Source organism: Propithecus coquereli, unplaced genomic scaffold (assembly GCF_000956105.1).
Source record: "Propithecus coquereli isolate 6110/MARCELLA unplaced genomic scaffold, Pcoq_1.0 Scaffold574, whole genome shotgun sequence".
Classification (NCBI taxonomy): Eukaryota; Metazoa; Chordata; class Mammalia; order Primates; family Indriidae; genus Propithecus; species Propithecus coquereli.
Window position 1 is genome coordinate 987,473 of NW_012151663.1, and position 23,016 is coordinate 1,010,488.

Here is a 23,016-nt window from a genome sequence, read left to right on the forward strand (position 1 = left end):
TTGCAAATATTTTGAATATAGTATGTTAAAGCATATTATGAAAATTAATTTTGCTTATTTCTTTTTATATTTTTATGTGGCTCCTAGGAAAATTCTCAATTACATATGTGGCTCTTATTGCATTCCTGTTGGATGGCGCCGCTCTGGGGCAGTGGTTCCCACAGTGCGGTCCTGGACCAGCAGCGTCAGCGTCACTTACGGACTTGGTAAGAAAAGCAAGTTTCTGCTAAATCAGAAACCCTGGAGGTGAGGCCCAGAAATCTGTTTTAACAAGACCTCTGTGTGATTCTTTTTTCCTCTAAGAGCTTTATTGGAATATATGTCACCTGTTAAAAGAGTACAGTTTAATATTTTTCATATATCCACAGAGTTGTGTAAACATCACCACGATCTAATTTAAAACATTTTCACCATCACAAAAAGAAATCCCCTTCCCGCTGTCAGTCACTCCTCATTCCCACACCACCGTCCCCGTCCCCAGCGCCAGGAACAACGAGTCAGTCTCCTTTCTCACTCCACAGATTCGCCTATTCTAGACACTTCCTACAAAGTGAATCATGCAGCATTCAGTCCTTTGCGACTGTCTTCTTTCACTAAGCAGGATGTCTCCGTCCACGCACCGTGGGATGCTCAAGTCTGAGAACCACGGCCTTAGGCAGAGATGGCAGGAAGCAGTCAGTCACAGAGAGTATGAAAAGCCAAGGGCCTGAGAAAGGACGAATGCCCCACCACGAGACAGAGAAAAGGGAATGAAACCAGAGGGGCGGAAATAGCAAAAGGTGAAAGGCAGTTTTTCCACGTGGGAAAATAAGCTCCCAGCCTCGTTCACAGCCTAGGAAGACTGACACTGAGGCCAAATACGACTGCATGTTAACTGTATGTATGTTTTTGCTCTGTTTATGTTATAGCTTTAATCTTCTCATCTCCTTAAATGATTATTATCAAAGAGATGGTAGTTAAAGGCATGAAAGCAGATGAAGCTGCCAAAGGAGGAGGAGACGATGCGGAAGGAAAAGGCTGGTGCTGAGGGCAGAATGTTCAGAGAACGTCTGCGGCACAGTTTGCAAGACGGTTCACACGCACACTCGTTTTCTCTCTTGAATCTAGCGCTGTCCTGAGAGGAGGTGCAGTGAGTGTCACAGTCTTGACTCAATAGCTGAGACACGACTCCTCACGCAGGTGTCATCTGCTCGGTGAGTAGGTCAAGGTTTGCAGCTCGGTCTTCCGCCTCAAGACGGCTCCTTCTCCACTCAGCGTCTCTCATCTCATCTGTGTTTAAAGGAAGAGGAGGAAATGGAGACAGAAGGAAGACTCAAGAACATAGGATTAGAGCTAGATGGGTACAGTTTCATGGAAGCAATAAAAGGGGTGTTTTGCTTTTCTGTTTATTTTTAATTATTATGGTACCCATAATAGTTGCATATATTTATATGGCATATGTGATATTTCGATAGAGGTATACAATGTGTATTGATCAAATCTGGGTAATTGAGCTACCATTACCTCAGGCTTTTATTATTTCTTTGTGTTAGGGACATTCCAATGCCACTCTTTCAGTTATTTTAAAGTATACCCTAGCTTGTTGATTATAGTCACTTTATTGTGCTGTCGAATATTGTTCCTCCTATCTAACTACATTTTGCACTCTTCAACCATCCCCGCTTCATCCTCCCCACCCCGCTACCCTTCCAGCCTCTGGTAACCATCATTCTACTCTCTGTCTCCATGAGATCAATTGTTGTAATATTTAGCTCCCACATACGAGTGAGAACATGCAAGATTTGTCTTTCTGTGCTTGGCTTATTTCACTTAACATGATGTTCTCCAGTTCATCCACATTGTTGCGAATGACAGGATTTCATTCTTTTGTGGCTATATAACAGTCCATTGTGTATGTGTACCACAGTTTCTTTATCCATTCATCCACTGATGGACACTTAGGTTGATTCCACATCTTGGCTATTGTGAATAGTGCTGCAGTAAACATGGGAGTGCAGATAACTTTTTCTTACACTGATTTCCTTCGTTTTGGGTATATACCTAGCAGTGGGATTTCTGGGTCATACGGTAGTTCTATTTTTAGTTTTTTTAGGAACCTCTCTATTGTTCTCCATAGTGGTTGCACAGTTTACATTTCCACCAACAGTGGACAAAGGTTCCCCTTTCAAAGAGAGAAGTGTTTCAAGAGAAGCCGTGTTATTTGTTCCCTTGAATTAAAAAAAATTCTTTTTAATGAGCAGAGTGTGTTCTTTATTGACTGCCCCATCATATTCTGTAGCAAAGAGGTATCAACATGAACGACCTGGGGAGAACATGCTCTATCTTGAGTCTAACCTACAAAGTGTTTCTCTTTTTCCATTTATGATAGTTTCCTTTAAAAAAAACTTTTATATTTAATTGAAGTTTAACAGATATACAATAAGGTACACAAATAATCACACGGCTTTGGATTTTCACAAAGCCTACCCAGTTCAAGAAACAGAACATTGCCAGCAGCCCAGAAACCCCCTATGCTCCCTTCTGGTGACTACCTTTTTCTCTTCCGCCAAAATAATATTTTCCTGACTTCTAATATAATTGATTATTTTGAGAAGTGGGCATCCTAGAGAGGATAGCCTGTGTATAGCTAGAAAACTCGCCAGTTGACTTATGTTCCACGGGAATGTGTAGAAGACCTTCCACCTACCAAAACAGTAAAAAGAGTGTTAATGATGAGGACACGAGCGTCACGGAGAAGTCAGCGGTGGCTCTGAGCTCTGTAGAGCTGACGGTGGGAGACACTGTTACAGCGCCGAGCTGCCTGATAGTGATGGGGGTGAAAAGTCCCAAAATAAGAGAGGCCATGCACTTAACCTTCAGAAACAAGGAGCTTGACTATGTGCAATTCATTTATACATTAAAAAAAAAATAAAGAAAGAAACAAGGTGGGTGCAGTAATCGTAATGAGCAGTAAGGTCGGGGTGGCAGTTGGTGGGCGGACAGGATCATCTGGAAAAGCTATGGAGAAGTTTAACAGAACATGGACTCCTCAGGAGGAAGTCCATGGAGCCAACAAAAGTATTTCTGAGTCTGTACAATCAAAAGAAATCTAAGATGGATAGTAGAAACGCTGAGGGCCATTGACCCAATATTTTTAAAAAATCACAATTTCTTGCCCAGCTTCTGGACATGAATCTGTTTTTAGACCCAGAATCCACTGACTGAATGAGAGGCCAAGTTGCCAGAAAGAATAACCTTGTCAAACCATAGCAAGCATATCAGTAACGATTTCCCCTGGTCCTGCCTAGAGGGACCACAGTCGTTTACTAGGGTACCCATACACTGGGGAGACAGGAATACCCAGTAGTTTGAAGACTGTTGGACAGAAGGTTCAAGTCGTCCTTGATACCTAGGAACCCAAAGCACCATCATAGCCCCCCTGCTACAGTAGGGGCTTGGGGGCTTAGGCAATACATGAAGTCTGGCCCAGGGCCAGCTCATGTCCCCAGCCCGGGGTCATTTCACTCACCTCTGGCTGTGTAATCAGAACGGACACACTTTATGTTTGACAGAGCTCCCATATTGGTTCCTTAGCCTGTAGGGTATGCCACTTAGAAACCACCGAAACACCCTCACTCTGGCCAAGATAGTAAATCAAAAAACAATACCACATCTTGGGAGGAATGGGAGAGATTGATGTGAGCCTTAAAGACCTACAGGCAGCAGGCTGGTGAACACCATCATGTCTCCATATCACTCAGCAGTCTGGCCTGCGCAGACACCAAGGCAATCCTGGAGGACGATGGCGTTCTACCACAAACTTGGTCAGTGGTTGCCAGGCTGCAGATGTTCGACCAGATGTGCTGTCTTCGTTAAAGCAGATTAACGCAGTTTTAGTTACATAGCATGCAGCCTTTGATCTGATGGATGCATTTTTCCAGAGGACCGGAGTGAGTTTGCATTTTCATGGGACAAACAACAGAATATATTTACTATCTTGTTCCAAGCCTATGGTAACTCTTTCACCTGTGTCATAGTTTGAAGTGACCTAGACCACCTGGACATTCTGCAGAACATCATATTGGTCCACTGTATTAATGACATTATGTTTATTTATTTAATTGGATGAGCAAGAAATTGCAACTATATTAGAGGTCTTTGTAAGGCCCAGGAACTCCACAAAGCATGGATAAACCATATGAAGACTCAGAGACCCAATGCATCACTGATGTGTTTACAAGGCCCAGGGTCTACAGCATGCCAGATCATCCCCTCCAATGCAGAGGACAAATTATCGAACTTTACACCTCCCATTACGAAGGATGCACAACATCTGGAAAGCCTCTTTGGAGCATGGGGGCAGCATATTTCACACCTGGGAATACTACTCTGACTCGTTTATTGAGTGCCACATAAGGATGCCAGCTGAATTGAGCCCAAAGCAGGAAATGGCTATGCAGCAGATAAGGACAACAGTGCAAGAACCTCACCACTTAGGTCAGAACGATCCAGCAGACCTTGTGGCATTTGAGGTAGCTGTGATGGGACAAGACGCTATGTGGAGTTTATGGCAAGCCCTGCGAGAATCACAATGTAGGCCTCTAGGATTCTGGAGCGAGGCTATGCCATTTGCAGCAGATGATTATATTCTACTCAAAACAAAACAAAAAAACCCCACAGTGTTCCTGAAGTGCTCCTGGACACTGGTAAAGGTGGAGCACCTGACCAACAAAAATCAAGTGACCATGTGGCCAGAACTGCCCATTGCGTGTGGTCAGACCCATGAAGTCATAATATCCAGTGGACCCAGCATCGAGCTATCACAAAATGGAAGCGGTGCATTTTGGATGAACTACAAGCAGGGGGCACTTGTTGTAAGTAAGCTATATGGGCAGGTTACACAGACTCGCATGTCGTCCAACACAGTTGTTTCAACGCTTCTTCCTCAGCTTTTACCTACGGCCATACGGGGTGGGGACGGGAGGTTCACGACCAGACGGCATGAGAGGAAAAAGGATGAGGTTGGTTCATGCTGGGTCAGCCAGGTATGTGGGTACAAACCGAAGTGGACTGGTGCTGCCACGCAGGGATGGCCCTAAATATTAACAGTGAGTGGTGATCATCCTAATGGGCAGAGTTAGCGTGGTGTGTTGTGTGGAAAAGAAATGCCCCAAGGTAAAAATATATACAGAGTCAAGAGCAGCGGCTAATACCTTGACTGGTTGATCAGGGACTAAAATGGGAAAGACTGGATGATTAGGGACAAGACGGAGTGGGAAAGAAGAATGCAATGGATCTGTAACTGTGGGCATGAAGTATGAAGATGTTGGTATGGCATGTCCACCAGAGAGCATCCACCACAGAAGAAGACAGAAAACATGGCCAGTTCATACCCGCCAGCCTCTCCCATCAGCCACCAGAGTTGGCCAGATGGACAACACAAATCACCTGGTCACAGAGGCAGAGATGAAAGCCAGGCTGAACCCAACAGCATTGGCTCCCACTCGCCAAGCCGATGAAGCTAGTGGCACTCAACCCTGCTGACCTGTGGGCAGCAGAGGCTACTGCTGAACCCCCGATGTCACACCATATCTTGAGAAAACCATCAGCCACTTGGTGGCAAGTTGACTTCGTTGAACCCTTTCCACCTCTTAGGGGCATAATTCATCTTGATTGGAATCAACATACATTCTGGGTATGTGCTTGCATTTCTGACCACAGGGCCTCAGCCAGCATCTGTGTCCAAAGGCCTATAGAGTGGTCTACCAACACAAGAGTTCACAAAATGTCTCATCGGACCAAGAAGCCCATCTTATAGAAAGGAGATGTAGCTATGGGTACATGACTGAGGAATCCACTGAGCCTGTCACATATTATACCACCCAGAAGCTGCTGATCTTTTGAAGGTCCAGGTGAGGTGCTATCTTGGAAACCATACTCTGTGATGATGAAGTGCTGTCCTTTAGGACACATCATAAACCCTAAATAAATGATCATTATTAACGCTGTTTTCCCAATAGGTATTATACATGGGTTCAGAAACCAAGGGGTAGAAATACGAGTGGATCTATATGAGTAGCCCCCTTACCACCATTGCTCCCAGTTATCCACTCAGAGTATTTATGTTTCCTATCCCCACAACTCTAGGCTGACGTGGGAGGATCGTTTGAGCCCAGGAGTTCAAGTCTAGCCTGGGCAACATAGCAAGACCCTGTCTCTAAACAAACAAACAAAAGTAGTAGGATCAGTAGTTAATTCCACTTAATCTTTCTCTTATAATAGGTATCTCTAGAAACAGAGACCAATCAGAATCCTACAGGAATGGCTCCCAGATGGATTAGACTTACTGTATAAAGTAAGTGGATATGAGTGGTGCAAGTGGTAGACCATATTGTTTGCTGTGGTGCCCTTTCCAGATCCCTGTTTCAGGACGAAAATACCTGCTCCTCCAACTACTAGAAGTACTGCCTGCTGATAGCTTACACCTGAGTCTCTCCCCGGGAATTTTCCTTCTAAGGTTAACTGCTTCATCCAAAGCTAGGTTCCCTCCCTGGGACTAGCTCACATCCGATGAATGGTCAGTGCAGGGGTACAAAGGCCCGGCAGGGCCCCCTTGCCTCTATCTGCAATATCTCTAAAAGGCCATTGGGATTGGCTGAGGACTGTCACAACTGCCTTACAGTTAAATCTCTCCTGTCCTAGTTGTGCTTTCTTTACTTCCTTGCAGGTGTTGTTCCTGAAAACACTCCCCAATAAAACATCCTATGTGAATCTCCATCTCGGAGTCTGTTTCCTGGTAACCTGCCTATTGCAATGTCCTTTACCTATTTCCCTTCAGTGCTTCTGTTGTTACAAACCTTTGTCATAAAGATTACATGAAGATCTGTTCCTGAACTTTCTATTCTGTCCCTTTGATCTATTTATTTATCTTTATAGCAATATCACACTGCCTTAATTATTGTAGTGTTACAATAAGTCGTTTTGTTTTTTTGTTTTTTGAGACAGGGTCTCGCTTTGTCACCCCGGCTAGAGTGCAGTGGCATCATCATAGCTCACTGCAGCCTCAAACACCTGGGCTCAAGTGATCCTCCTGCCTCAGCCTCCCAAGTAGCTGGGACTATAGGTGTGCACCACGACAGCTGATTTTTCTGTTTTTAGTAGAGACAGGGTTTCACTCTTGCTCAGGCTGGTCTCGAACTCCTGGCCTCAAGCTATCCTCCTGCCTCAGCCTCACAAAGTGTTTGGATTACAGGTGTGAGCCACCGCATCTGGTCTATAATAAGTCTTGATATCTGGCAGAAAAAGTTATCCAATTTTGCTTGATCAGTTTTTGCTATCTTGGCCCTTTGCTTTGCCATATACATTTTAGAATCAGCTTGTTAATTTCCACAAAAATCCTTCTGTGAGTTGGAATTTCATTGAATCTAAAGATCAATTTGAGGAGAATTTATAAATTTTTACATTTTTTGTAGAGACGAGGTCTCACTATATTGCCCAGGCTGGTCTCGAACTCCTGGGTGCACCTTTGCCTCCCAAAGTGCTGGGATTACAGGCGTGAGCCGCTGTGCCCAGCCCCGAGATGCTGTTTTAAATGGAAACAGTTTTAAAATTGTATTTTCTAATTGTTTATGCTGTTTTATTGAAATACAATAGATTTTTGTTTATTGAGTTTATATCTATCAATCTTGCTAAATTCACTTATTAATCCCTCACTCTCGGCCTCTAGTCTGTTTACAAGCATCATATTCATTCAGGTAGATTCTGGAAGCAAATTCTGGAAATCTTACTGAACAAGGAAAGCAGGTGGAAACGAAATGCTAAGAATGCAGGAGAATGTGTTCACAATGGAACAGGGTTTGCGTAGGGTATAGTGGGAGAAACAGGGAATAGAGGGGAAACAGAGTGAGGAGTATGATTCTGAGCTTTAAATAAATGCATAGAAGAGGGCTGAGAATAGAGATTTTAGCCAGGCATGGCGGCATACACCTGTAGTCCCAGCTACTTGGGAGACTGAGGCAGGAGAATAGCTTGAGGCCAGGAGTTCAAGGCTGTAGTGCACTGTGATCTCACCTGTGAGTAGCCATTGCGTCTAGCCTGGGCAACATAGTGAGGCCCCATCTCTAAAAACAAGAAGAATAGAGATTTCATTTATGCCATTTCTCGAAAGGAGGTTGGGACTAACCCAAAGGACACATTATGTTACGTGGGGCTACAGGTGAGTGGATAAGGGATATCAGGAAGAGCTGCTGAATAGATGATTTTATAATGAATTTGTAGTATGAAACCCACAATCCATGGAGAACGTTGATACTTAGTGCAATTGTTCTCAAAGTGCGGTCCATGGCCAGCAGCATCAGCGTCACCTGGGAACTTGTTAGACATGCTAATTCAAGAGCCCATCCCAGATCTACTGAATCAGAGTGGGGCCCAGACACCTGTGTTTTGACAATGCTCCAGGTGATTCTGATGCATGTCACATTTTGAGAACCACTGATTCAGGACTGAATGCATCAAACTTGTCCTTCAGATGCTATAACTTGCCACTAATAGCCCCAAATAGGGTTATTAGTATCATTTTTAAACCTACTTTATTTTTGTTTCTAGTTTGCTTTGCTGTTGTGTTCTAGCTGTTTTATTACACAGACTATAATGTTCTCAGTATAGAATGCATGTTTCACCAGCCTTCCTGTTCTACAAGAACACTTAGTATGACTGTGTGCTTCTGACCATGCTGTGCGTACTCCACTCAGTCCTTTATCCTATTATTCACATGACATGATACTTTAAAATATTAACTTCTCTCCCTGCATTTTTTTGTAACTCATGGCTCATCCCCATTTGGGTAGCTAGACCACGGGCCCAGGGATGTTACAAAAAAAAAGGCTTTTGACTTTCCAAAATCTAAACCTTAAGCTTTGAGTTGCAGGGAGGAGAGTCAGGAGGGAGATCTTCTGGGCCTAATGTGTCCCCGTGAAGAGGCACTACCTTCCTCTGCACCTGTGCTTTAAGATAAAGGAAACCAGAGTCCTGAGATACAGACGCCGGGCGATCTAACAGGTGAAGGGGCTGCATTTGGCCTCCCAAGTAGAGCCCTTGGAATGCAGCAAGATCCCTGAGAAGAAATGGCTATGAGAGGTATTAGAAAGGACCTTATGTAAATCTCAGAGTCAGTTTCCCGTGGTCTCCTGTGATGTAAGAGTGGAAGAATGACTCAGCGCCCCCATCCAGGCTATGCTGTAGAGAAGTGTGAGCTCCAGAGATTTCTCCGCAGGCTGACACAGCACGGAAACAGTAGGATCAAGCAGCAGGTGAGGTGCCTGACCTGAAGTAGTCTCAGCAGTAAGAATGACTGACGGTGTAACAGCAATCTACACAGATACAACAGAGGACCAAATGGGACATTTGACATTTTAGCAAATGCCAGTAGAATGGTTCACCTATGGAGGACTAGATGCTTACCTTCCTCCAAACTTCCAGACAGGACAGGCATTTAAGACTTTACTTCAAACAAACACAGCAGGAGAAATCCTGAATTTACTGAGATTCAGTTTCTAACCCCTCAGAAAATGGGGGGCTTTAACTTAGAATAAAATAAAGAAAAATTCCAGTTTTAACTAAAGAAAAACCCCTGTGTTTGTGGATTAGATACATATCCCTTATATTTATTTCCACAAATAATGATTGTTTTGCTATGTAGTAGGGGAGAAAAAAAATCATATTTTTGGAGATATATGTACTTCTCTGTTGATAATAGTGACTTTAAAATAGAGTCTATACAACAGTGTTTCTCAAACTGTATTGTGCACACAAATCACCTGGAGGGCCTTTGCACACACACATGCTGACTCAGCACGTCTGAGATGAAGGAAGCCTGAAACCCTTAATTTTTAACCAGCTCCCCGGTGATGCTGCCGGTACCAGGACTACCCGTGGAGTAGTGAGGCTGTTCAAAATACTGGTAAGACGACCACACTGTGTTGGTTTTCAATACACACTGGCTAGCACTTTTGCTTGTGCCCAATTGTACCATAAATCTATGGAACAATTTTAAACTACAGTTTTAAAGTCCAAAATGAATATATGCAACAAAGAAAGTTCCTTCAAAATCAGTCAGCTAAAATTGGTTTCACTGATCAACACCTAAGTGCACATATAAGAATAACATTTATTGGGTGTCGGGCAGGTGGGGGGGAGGAGCGGATGGGTATATACATACATAATGAGTGCAATGAGCACCATCTGGGGGACGGACACGCTTGAAGCTCTGACTTGGGGGGGCAGGAGGGGTAAGGGTAACATACATAACCTAAACATCTGTACCCCCATAATATGCTGAAATAAAAAAAATTGCAATACTAAAAAAAAAACCCAAAAAACAAACCCCAAACTCAGCCAGCTAAGAGCAGGCAGTATAGATAAAAATACAATGCTAAATTTCTTCATGGGTTTTTACTAACTTTTGTCAACTTTTTAAAAAACTAAACATTATTTTGAAATGATTAAAGAAATTTTGAATGTCACTGAATTGAATGTGGTCATTTGGAATTATGAGTCATTTTAACCAAAGAGTTTTGAACAACTTAATGTAGAAATATCTTCTGTTACCATCCTGAATAGAAATTTGAGTAGTAGAAAAAAACATGTTTGATAAAATATCTCATTTTACTCAAAAGGTGAAAAAAGTAAATGTTAGCAAATTAAGAAATATTTTTCATTAATTGTTCCAGATTACAAAAGTGATACTCAATTTAGAGAATTTGGAAAATACAGAAAAATGTGAGGAAGGAAATAAAATCATTGGTAATCCCCGCAGCAAGGGGTTATTACAACTTTTCTTCTGGTCATTTCTTTGTGTATGTGTTCCTTTTCTTTTCAAACAAAAGCATAATGTACATAAGTTTGCATTCTGCTTTTTTCACTTACTATCTCATGAGCATTTCTCTCCATCTTTAAATGCTCCTTGAAAACACAATTTAATGGTGTTAAAATTGACAGAACAGGTAATATTCTATCACTGTAGATACTATAAAAGTTGACTAGTTCCCCATTTTTGGACATTTGTTTCTAATTTTTTGCTATTATGCAAAAATGTTGCAGGCATAAAAATGATGCAAGCAACAAACTGAATATATTTTAAACTAAGATCTCTATTTTCTAGGAAACAGAATTCCCAGAATATCACAATATTACCAGATAAAATGTGAACATTTTAGGTCTTTAATGACTTGAAACATATTGCAAAATTTATGTGTAATTTGGATGAAGTCTGTAAGTGCGCTTATTTCATCACAACTCTAGCAGTCCTGGCTACTGGCACTTAAAAAAAATCTTCTGCAGTCTTTGCTAACATTCATAGGACTCATTTCCAGGCATTTACAGTAGAAATTCTCTTAACCAATTTCCACTTGACCTATTATTGTATTAACCTGACCCAGCACTTCCTCAGTAAAGAACTGGTGCCTGGCAGGCTGAGTGACTATAACCAGTTGGCTGACCTCTGAGCCACCTGTGCATTTCTGCTTCCCCAGGTGAGTTGCTTGTCAAGTCCATTGTGTCCATTACCAACACGTTAAATCCAATTATCCTTGTCATTCTGACCATACAATTGAACGAAATATATAAAGCAATAAAATGAATTTATGTAAAAAGAAAGTTGAATATTCTGAAGATTTGCTCAAAGGCAAATAGCTAAAATAAATTTCTGCTGAATTAGAGGCAGAAAAAATCATATGCAAATAAGGAGGAAAGCATAAAACTATGAATTCTGTGTTCAGATTTCATTATACATGCTTCAAATTCACATTCTAAATAAATGAAAATTGGAAATCTTAGACCCCCGGTTCCCAACGGGGCAGTACTGACCCCTAAAGGTTGTTTTGGAGACTTGTGGGGCATTTTTGGTTGGATTCGCTACTGGTATTTAGTGGACGGTGAGCAGGGATGTTAGATATCCTGTAACGGCCCATACAAATCTGGAAAGTCCCACTGAGTATTCAAATAGGTAAAAAGCCTACTTTTCCCCTCAAGAAGGTGGAGCGTAACTCCCCACCAAGAGTGGGCCTCACGTGAGTTCCTCCCAAAGAGTACAATATGGAAAGGAGTGCCAGAGAATAACTATACAGTGGAAAAACTTGACACACTCTACCTCAGCCAGGTGATTATGGTCAGCGTCATCAGTGACATACTGATGGCATGTACCCTGGATACCGTGTGACGAGAAGAGCGCTTTACCTCTGTGGTCTTCCCCCCTCCCCAAAACCCATAACTCCGGTTTCATCATGACAAAAAAAAAGACAGAAAATTCCAATTGAAAAACATTCTATGAAATACCTACTTACTACTCCTCAAAACTGTCAAAGTCATCAAAACAAGGAAAGTCTCAAAAACTATCAGTCTAGAGGAGCCTATCAGTCACTTTCTGACCAAATGTAATGGGACTTCCTGGATGGCATCCTGCAACAGAAAAAGTAGGTAAAAACTAAGGACGTCTGAACTAAGTACGGACTTTAGTTAATAACATCAATATAGATTTGTTAGTTGTAACAAAGTATCATACTAACGTAAGATTTTAAAATTAGGAGAAACTGGGTATGGGTATATGGGAACTCTGTGCTATCTTTGCAACATTTCTGTAAAGCTAAAACTATCCTAAAATAAAACAAATTTAAAGCCTCCTTTTTATTATCTGAACCAAGAACTATTGTTTTGCTTCTTTGTATATACAATTTTAATATTCACTAAGGACAAAACCATCCTACAACTGAGAATGTTATTCTTTTAACTTTAGCAAGAATTGATCACCATTTTGGAAAATGTTTCCAACAGTATTATCATTCACCGTTTTTTACTCACCAATAAAACACACCTGTTATCAATATGTATTTAAAGTTGTAAAATTATAGCTCTTCATGAGCCATAAATTCTGTCTTTATTTAGAATATTGAACAGTGCCAACAATACTCTACTGAAGAATTTTTCTTCTTCCATACTTCAGGACAAGCACCTGAGTACTTCACTGTCTTCTAATGGTGTAGTATGTGGGCATTTACATACTGAAATGCACAATATTTTATTACAAATTGACTTTATTTCCCCTTTATAATACTATAAAGGCATTGACTGACTCTTTAAAATCATGTATACAGATCGGTTATATCATGTGAATTTCATTTTCTGATGAAACTGGTATGACAGATATCATGTTCCAACATTAAACAGGGTCTGCTAAGTCTAACATGGTGGAGAACCACAATCTTAGACCTTTGTTCTTTTCAGGGCAGTAAATGTCTCCTGATTTCTTACAGCACTCTGTACCAATGAGGTTCTCAATATCTAATTTCACCCCATTGCAGTTTCTGTTTACGCCTACCCAAAAGCCTGTTTGCTCTTCCATTCTGGCTGGCAGTCTCAATTTTAATCCAGTGTGCACCTCACGCAGCTAACTTGGGTAAATATGATCCATCTAAGTCAGAGTGGCCCCATCCCCTTTGCCAGTGATTAGAGACAGACAAGTGACCCAGCTCTGGCTGAGACATGAGAGAATTCTGCTGAGGACTCTTTTGGAAAGTCCTTATGAAAGTAAAGACACATGAGGAATAAAATGTTATTTTCTTTCACTGGACATTGTTGGTCTACACACGACACCTGGAATCATGGTAGGCATCTTTGATCACAAGTATTATTTGCCTAAAGGGAAAAATGCTGACAATGACAGGATGGGAAAGATGGAAGGAATCTGGGGTTCTTGGTATCTCTGAATCCTCTAAAAACCCATTTTGGAATCTCTGAAGTGCTTGCTATATCAGAGTTGGGTTTTTTCTTTTCTTTTTGTTTTGAGACAGAGTCTTGCTCCGGCTAGAGTGCAGTAGCATCAGCCTACCTCACAGCAACCTCAAACTCGTAGGCTCAAGTGATCTTCCTGCCTCAGCCTCCCAAATAGCTGGGACTACAGGCGTGCACCTGGCTAATTTTTCTTTAAGTAGAGATGGGGGGTGGAGGGGTCTCATTCTTTCTCAGGCTGGTCTTGAACTCCTGAGCTCAAGCGATCCTCCCGCCTCAGCCTCCCAGAGTGCGAGGATTATAGGCGTGGAGCCATGGTGCCTGGCCATAGTTGGTTTTCTTATTGCCAGCTGCAAGCATCCTTACTGATACAACCTTCCTCACAAGCAGCTGTGTTGCTGTAGATTATTTATGTACACTGTGCTATGGATGGAATGTTTGTGTCCCTCCCCCCATTCACATGTGTAAGTCTAATCCCCCACGTGATGGCATTTGGAGGTGGGACCTTTGGGAGGTAATGCCATGAAGGGGAACCCTCATGAATGGAATTGGTGCTCTCGTAAGAGACAGTGAGAGAGATGACCTCTTGGCTGTGTCAGAACACAACGAGGCGGCGCAGGTCTACGAGCCAGGAAGGGGGCCTCACCTGATGCTGCATCTGCTGGTGCCTCAGTCTTGAATTTCCCAGCCTCCAGAACTCTGAGAAATACAAATTTGTTGTTTAAGCCACCCAGTCTATGGTATTTTTATTATAGCAGCCTGAATTAAGACACACTGTATGCAATCCTGGTCAAAATACTGTGTGGGGAAGCCACAGGCGATTCCCTTCCAGCCATCAGCTCTTAGTTCAAACCACCTGTTTTATAACTGAGTTCCAGTCTTAGCTATGCAGGGTTCACGGGAGACTGCCTTATTCTATATTGACTGTAATCATGGAAAACAAGAAAATTTCTTGGGCTCTAGTTCACCCTTTCATATCATCATTTCTCAGGTAAGTTAATTTGGAAGTGAATTGCTCTTTTCCTAAGCAAGGCCTGGTGATAGGACATACAGTCATCTTTCAATATATGCAGATTTGTTCCAGGATATCCCACGGATACCAAAATCCTCAAATATTCAAGTCCCACAGTCGACATATGGAAAGTCAGCCCTCCAGATAAACGGGTTTCACATTCCGCAAACACTGTATTTTCAATCTGCATTTAGCTGAAAAAATTCTTGTGTAAGTGGAACTAGGCAGTTCAAACCCATGTTATTCAAGGGTCAACTGTATATATTTTTCAATTCATATATGAATGAATTTAAGGAATAAGCAAGGGCTATCTTTTGGCAAAGACATTTCTCTACTTAGTAAGTAGAGAAGACTTCTTCCCCTGGAAATAAGGCTTAAATGACTGAATTGATGAATCTCTGAGCCTTTCTATTTGCTAACTTTAGTACTCAACATGTAAATTTGGTCTTCATAAGTTCCTATGACTCACCTTTTGATATTTGGCCTTTCTTCTCTTTGCACTTTATCTACCACAATCTTTTATTCCTTATTTACTTTCCTCTGCCCACCTTTCCCACACTTGCTTATCCATAGAAACTACCCACTTGACAGCTGCACAGAATTACAGCTGTCCCTAATTCAGAATGAAGCTGCATGACTTTTCAAATTCTTTAGTACTAAGGGCAGGCTTTTTTAAAGAAAGAACTTGCTAGACAGAAGCTTAAAATTCAAACATAGTCTTTTTTTTTTTTTTTTTGAGACAGTCTCGCTTTGTTGCCCGGGCTAGAGTGAGTGCCATGGCGTCAGCCTAGCTCACAGCAACCTCAAACTCCTGGGCTCAAGCGATCCTCCTGTCTCAGCCTCCCGAGTAGCTGGGACCACAGGCATGCGCCACCATGCCCAGCTAATTTTTTCTATATATTTTTAGTTGTCTGATCATTTCTTTCTATTTTTTAGTAGAGACGGGGTCTCGCTCTTGCTCAGGCTGGTCTCGAACTCCTGACCTTGAGCAATCCACCCGCCTCGGCCTCCCAGAGTGCTAGGATTACAGGCATGAGCCACCGCGCCCAGCCTCAAACATAGTCTTATTTGAAATTTTATTTCAGTATGTAAGTACCGTTGTTTGTTTAAACTGCTAGCATAAATCCATTTCATCCAAAAAGGAAATGTAAAGTGCTTCTAGCAGTGCAAGCACAGTTTACATGGCCTATCCAAAGGTTTTCCATTAGAGCCTACAGAAAATCCAAATGCAGTCAACCACAAACTGGATGTTTTTATTTTCCAGGTCATTAGAGATTTCCAAAATCACTTTGATTTTTAAAAACCCATCAAATGTCAATCATGGGAGGGAAGACCACGGAGCGGATTTCTGATTAACTAAGTTTTCACTGAACATAATTTATTACATGTGGCTACTGTCATCAAGAAGACCTTGGAGTAGGGAGGATTCTTCACAACTAATATAAGCATTACCTGAGCAGGAATAACACGGGGTCCCCAGAGCTGTCTTGTGCTAAACATTTCTTCTACTTCTTCCCTCACCATGGTACTCAGGCTTGAGAGCCAAGAGCACAATGCACAAAGCCACTGACGGTTTCTGCAACAGGAGGCTAGTGGAGGACGCATTGTGAGGTACTAATTTTGAGGCACGATCTAAATACTAAAAATGATGAGATCTTAAATACTTGAGCCTATTTATATTGCCTTCAATTCACTAAAGTTATTTTACATGATTAGCCTGCTTTCTTTCTTATAGGGAGAGCTGTAAGTATTAAATGAGATAAAATATGTTACAGCCTAGTGTCTGGGTACCCAGTAAATAAATATTATTCCTTTCCCCCTTCCCATTCCCAATTAAATGAGGCTAGTCCTTGAACTTTAAATGTACTTTATAAATAAAAAGAAACTGCTTTTTTTTCAGTAACCTTGTCAGCATGATCCTGAATTACTCTCACGAGTACCTGCTCTTTTGTAAAATAAACACTTTGTACTGTTTGAAGTACACATGAAGTTTCATTCCCATTTTACATTCTTTACTTTCCACTGTGAAAAGTTATTTCTGAGGAATTGAAACCCCAGAAGATAACCACAACAAAAACATGTTAAATACTTTTTTTTGGGAAAATGATGATTGAAAGGCAGACTTGAAGAGAAGTATTATTTAGGAGATAGAAGGCGGCAAATAAATACAGCTTCTAAAGGGAATTGTTCTAATTATTAACTAAAAAGTAAAGTTATACAACTATATTCAAGGACATAAGATAAAGCATTACTTTAAAACCAGAGTGACTGAACAGTTAGGTGAAAAAAACCCAGCTGAAATAGGAAAGGGAAATGGATTTAAAAATAATTTGAATTGCAACCATGATCCATCAGTCCTAGACGCTCCTGGTCTCTGAATATCTTGAATCACATTGTTTCCTTTTTAATCTCTGTCTTCACTGAAATCTCAAAGGAGCATTTTCACAGCACTACATAATAGTTGCCATTTTGTTAGGATTCAAAATTTCAATCCAGTAGCCATCAGGATCTTGAATAAATGCCAGGCCTTTCATTTTACCTGTAAAATGAAAATTTTCATTATCGAAAAGACAAAAAAAGAAACCTTAAAAGTTAAAACAAATTTTATTAATTCAATTTTAATGAAGTACATTCTTTTGTTTGTAGTTTTTTTTTTATTGTTTGTAGTTTTAATTTTTAAAAATTCTATACAGTCAGTGTTGCCCAAATGCATATTTTTCATAATGACTAAAATGTTATCTTCCACACATACCTGAAAACCAGCCATCCTGAAATAAACTGTGGGACTGGCTGCATCTTTTAGGTATCGGAAGTATCAGGTATTCGCTTCACCTTTGTGAAACCATTTCATGCTACCAGTTCAGCAGTCAGAGAAATTGTCTTTTTTTAAAGAAAAAGAAGATGGGGGTTGCTGAGGGGAGCTGGTAGCATGGTTTACCCACACAAAAGACCTAGATGCTTGGTCACACAAACCCTTTTCAACAGTATACTAGGCAACCCAAACTCTGCCAATCAGATTCTTTCTCCCAGGAATTCATCATAACTGGGATTGAAAGGCTAGCAGGTCAAAGTTGTTTGCTTAAATGGAAAAAATGTGACCTCAAAAATTTATCTGGGGACCAAGATGTTGGATTGGTTTGACTCCTATCTCTGGCTCCTTTCCCCAGGATCAAACCTAGAGAAACACAGATGGAAAATGCAAAAAAACACAGAAGGAAAATGTAGAAAAAAAGGGCGAGAGAGAAAGAAACCCTGGTGGTGAGGGTTAGGGATGGGATGGGATGACTGTTTTAACCTGGTCTGCGTAGGAGGGGACAGTTTTCGCCTAGATCAGAAGGCTGTGCATCACAGCTGTGGGAGAATAAACAGGAGTTTTGCTCTTGCTCCCCCTGTCCCCCACTGTCCCAAGTGCCTCGGGCAACAGCACCTGTCCTCACACTTGTTCAGAGGTCCTTAGGAGTAAATAAGGACGGTGCAGGAGCTTTGTGCTTTGGGAAACCAAGATAAACAGGTGGGGGCCAACTGATCTCCCCGGCCCTCTCTCCACATATCCAGGAATAGGAAATAACAACCTCAGAAGTGTCTCCTACTAAGACCGCTTCTCCCTGAGCAAAAAGGCAGGAGGATCTGACCTGAAGAGTTGCTTGGTGGAGTGTTAAGTGTTTAGGTCTCATTTCCGGGTACCTAGGGATCTCCACTCTGGGCTCACCCAGCCCATCTTCCTGAGATCACTCGGGTTGTTAAGTAGCGGGGTCTGGTCTTTCCCTGTTCACACTGCCTGATGGATTGGAATAGCTAACAGCTGCTGGAGGAAAAAAGGCTCAGAGGCCAAAATAACAAGAATTTGTGAAACATAACCATTAAAAAACCCCAAAACAATGGATTATAGATTCAAACAAAAGAAATATTAGAATAATGGACCAAGAACCATTTAAACATGTACAAGTAATGAGCAGTATGAAATGTTCCCAATATGAAACAAGAACAAGAAAATATTAAAGAAACCAAGAAAAAATTTGGGATCAAAATTGTAACGATGATTAAGAACACAATAGATGGGTTAAATATTAGAACAGATACCTTTGGGGAAAAATTAATTAATTGGTATTCCAGTTGAAGGAAATCTCTCAGAAAGAAGGCAAAGACAAAGAAATAATATAAAAAGCTTTCAGAACAAAAGAATATAATCAGAATGAAAGCAGATTTTTCAATAGCAACATTGTATGCAAAAAGAAAATACAGCAATATTTTGAAAATTGAAGGAAAATAAACCTAGGATTTTCCACAAAGCTGTCATTTATATAAACGGGTTCTCAGGCATAGAGAGTCTCAAAGGTTGTGCTTTACAAACTCTTTGAAAATAGTTTTGGTTGAGGTACTTAAATAAAGGGACAGAAAAATCCAAAAGACATTACAAGAGATGTATGAAAAAAAGGTGATCAAATACCTTAATATATTTTTTGTTATGTTTAAAAAAAAAGCCAAAGCCGAAGAGAAGAAAAAATAAATCAATAATATCCCAGTCTAGGTAACAGAAACAGGATGGGGTGGAGGGGAGCAAGTTCTTCTCTTATTGGGGAGATGATTTGGATGTTAAATATGTTAATAAAAAAAGAAAAAGATTAAAATGAAATAGTGAAATATTTCAAATTAAAATTGAAATAATAAAAAAAAATTGAAATAATAAATTATGATAGCAGAAACAGATCTAAGTAAAATAATTATAATACATGTAAATCCAACAAAATCCAGATATATGCTTTTTCAAGAAACATACCTAAAAACATAAGGACATAGAAAGGTTGTAAAAGATGAAAAAGAAATACCAGCAATTATTAACTAAAAAGAGCTGGTATAGTTATATTAATATCAGATAAAATAGACTTTAAGCAGGCGTGGTGGCTCATGCCTGTGTCCCAGCACTTTGGGACGCTGAGGTGGGAGGATCACTTGAGGCCAGGAGTTCAAGATAAAAGATGCTTTAAGGAACTTATTTTTGGGTGGCCAGATACACCCTAAAATAGTGAAAGCCTGGTGACCAATGAGAGAATGCCGTAGGTCTGAGTGGGAGCCCAGGTTTTTGACGCTTTCCAGGTCCTGTGTCTGGTCCTTTGTAAAGCCACCCTAGTTGCTGTCTTTCAGTTCCCTAAGATGCTCATGTATTCTTCCAATAATTTCCCCTCTTTTTAAAAGCTGTTTCAAGGCCGGGCGCAGTGGCTCACGCCTGTAATCCTAGCCCTCTGGGAGGCAGAGGCGGGCGGATTGTTTTGAGCTCCGGAGTTCGAGACCAGCCTGAGCAAGAGCGAGACCCCGTCGCTACTAAAAAATAGAAAGAAATGATCTGGACAACTAAAAATATATATATATAGAAAAAATTAGCCTGGCATGGTGGCGCATGCCTGTAGTCCCAGCTACTCGGGAGGCTGAGGCAGGAGGATTCCTTGAGCCCAGGAGTTTGAGGTTGCTGTGAACTAGGATGACGCCACGGCATTCTAGCCTGGGCAACACAGGGAGACTCTGTCTAAAAAAAAAAAAAAAGCTGTTTCAAGTAGACTTCTGTTATTTGCAGCCAAAGGGTTTTACTACAGCAGTGCCCTCTGTGGGTGCTTAGTGAGTATTAATTACTTAACTAAAGAGAGGACTGAACACTATAAGGAGCAGACTCACCAGCATCAGGTTTCTTCACAAATTTGACTCCCAGTTCTTCAAATCTTTTACAAGCACCGTGTACATCAGGAACAGCAATTCCAATGTGACCTTAGTTGACACCCCCCCCAAAAAAGTAGAGAAGAAATAATTACAACAGACTATCCAAGTGCCACAAGTAGCTTCCAAAACTTGTTTATTTCAAAGCATAAGGCACTTAGAAATAGACTGACTTAAGTAGGTTCAAAATCTACAGTATATTAAGAACAAATATAGGTCTAAGTGGCTTAGTGAATTAATTAGTTGCTCTGAACAATAAGTTATTTAAAATAAACCAACACTGGCTCATAGGTAGGTCAATCTGTTAAGAATAGTCTATAACTAGGCTAGGCACAGTGGCTCACCCCTGTAATCCTAACACTTTGGGAGGCTGAGGCAGGAGGATTGCTTGAAGCCAGGAGTTTGAGACCAGCCTGAGCAAAAGTGAGACCCCATCTCCACAAAAAATAGAAAAATTAGCCAGGCGTGGTGGTGTGCGCCTCTAGTATCAGCTACTTGGGAGGCTGAGGAAGGAGGATGGCTTGAGCCCAGGTGTTTAGTTGCAGTGAGCTATGATGACACCATGGCACTCTATCCTGGCTGACAGTGTGAGACCCTGTCTCAGAAAAAAAAAAAAAAAAGAATAGTCTACACCAAAAAAGAATAATTATTTACTCATACTTAATAGGTTTGTTATTGGTGTTGACTATATGGCAGCCAACTGAAGACTGTAATCCTGTCATCTCAGTTGAGAGATTTTATGCAAGGCGGAACTGTATGCTAGCAGAAATTGGGATTCTAATTAACTACAGCTTTTGTTTTAAAATTACAAAGTCTACTGGAAATATAATACGGAGACTTAAAGTAAAATCATTGTGAAAGAGTAAATATAATGTTTAGACTAAGACTCTGAAATAAAACAATTCCTAAATAACATTATTTGTGGAAATAAAAATAACCATACCTCTAATAAATTGATCATATTTAATAATTAGGCCATTAATGTTTTAGGTTTATTATAACCATAATTATGTACACAATGCAAAATCACACAAAGCCATATATATTACATACAAATAGACAAACATACCAAATCCTCGAGGGTCTGAATTGCCACTATGGTAACTCTGGGTTTCATCATCTTCAGTGCCCCAATTGCTACAAAAGGAGTGAAAACATAACTACAATGTCCTGTAGAACAGATATTCTGAAAAGAAAGTTGCAACAGCCTGTCTTTGAAGTCTTACCATGTGTATATGTTACTTTTCATACTTGGTCTAACCACTGCTACTACAAATATTTTCAACTGTAGCAAAGGCAAATGGGCAAAGTATTTTAACTAGACTAAGGAGACAGTAGAACCTCTTCTCGATAAAAACAATAACGATAATAATAGCAACTATCATTCATTGTGCTAAGTATTTCATATTTCTTTAAGCCCTCAAAACAGCTCCATGGGCTGGATCCGAATGTCTTCATTTTATAGATGAGACTGCCACTTACGTGATAGCATTAGTTCAGGGCCACAGAATTAGCGTCAGAGCCAAGACTCATGTCTAGGTCTGTTTGATTCCAAAGCTTTGTTTTAAAACAAGAGGCACACTACATCATACACTGTGAAACAAATGTTCTTTTGGTAGTTATTAAAGAGTGCAGAGAAACAATGTAAAGACATTTTCTACATTTTTAAATGTGGAAATTATAAAAATACCTTAAAATTTGAATATTAATTATTATAAAATAGTTTGACAACTTTTTTTTTTTTGGGAGGTGGGGCCTTATGGGAGCTATTTAGGTCATGAGAACTCCACCCTCATGAATGGGTTAATGCTATAAAAAAGGCTTGTGGCAGTGGGCTTTCTCTCTCTTCTGCTCTTCGACCACGTGAGAACACAGAATTCCTCTCTTTAGTGCTCAATGTGCCATTTTGGAAGTAGAGAGACAGGCCCTAACCCGCCAGCACCTTCATCCTGAACTAACCTTCAGAACTGTGAGAGAATAAGTGTCTGTTCTTTATAAATCACTCAGTCCCAGGTATTCTATTCTAGCAGCACAAAACAGATTAAGATATTATTTCAGTTGTAAGATTTAAACTAAAATTCAATTACTGAATAAGTCTTTTTTTTTTTAAGAAAATGTTGCATTACAGTTGTTTGGGGCCACCTCCCCACCCCATGTAATTTTCCCATTTATTTTATTGATATTAATAAATGGTTGTTGTTGGGTAGAATCACTTATATGCAACAAATCCCTTATACATGCAACAGCTCATATTCTTTTTTTTTTATTTCAGCATATTACGGGGGTACAGATGTTTAGGTTACGTATGTTGCCCTTGCTCCCCCTGCCCCCCAAGTTCGAGCTTCAAGCGTATCCATCAACCAGATGGTGCGTATCACACTGTTTGTGCATATATATGCCTATCTCCTCCTCCCCCCTCTCCCCTCCCCCCTGGCCAACATCCAATAAATGTTATTCTTATATGTGTACTTAAGTGTTGATCAGTCAATACCAATTTGATGGTGAGTACATGTGGTGCTTGTTTTTCCATTCTTGGGATA

General features: G+C 40.7%; 1 protein-coding gene across 1 annotated transcript in view; it reads right to left on the bottom strand.

Moving 5' to 3' along the window:
- Positions 1 to 15,843: 15,843 nt before the first annotated feature.
- Positions 15,844 to 23,016, bottom strand: part of GLO1 (glyoxalase I) — a 24,577-nt gene continuing 17,404 nt past the window's right edge. Inside the window, exons 3-5 of the mRNA XM_012658129.1 lie at positions 21,546 to 21,613; positions 20,438 to 20,527; positions 15,844 to 17,309 (exon numbers count right to left, since the gene is read on the bottom strand). Of these exons, the coding sequence (XP_012513583.1) occupies positions 17,221 to 17,309; positions 20,438 to 20,527; positions 21,546 to 21,613 (247 nt within the window). The 3' untranslated portion in view covers positions 15,844 to 17,220. The remainder of the gene's footprint in view (positions 17,310 to 20,437; positions 20,528 to 21,545; positions 21,614 to 23,016) is intronic.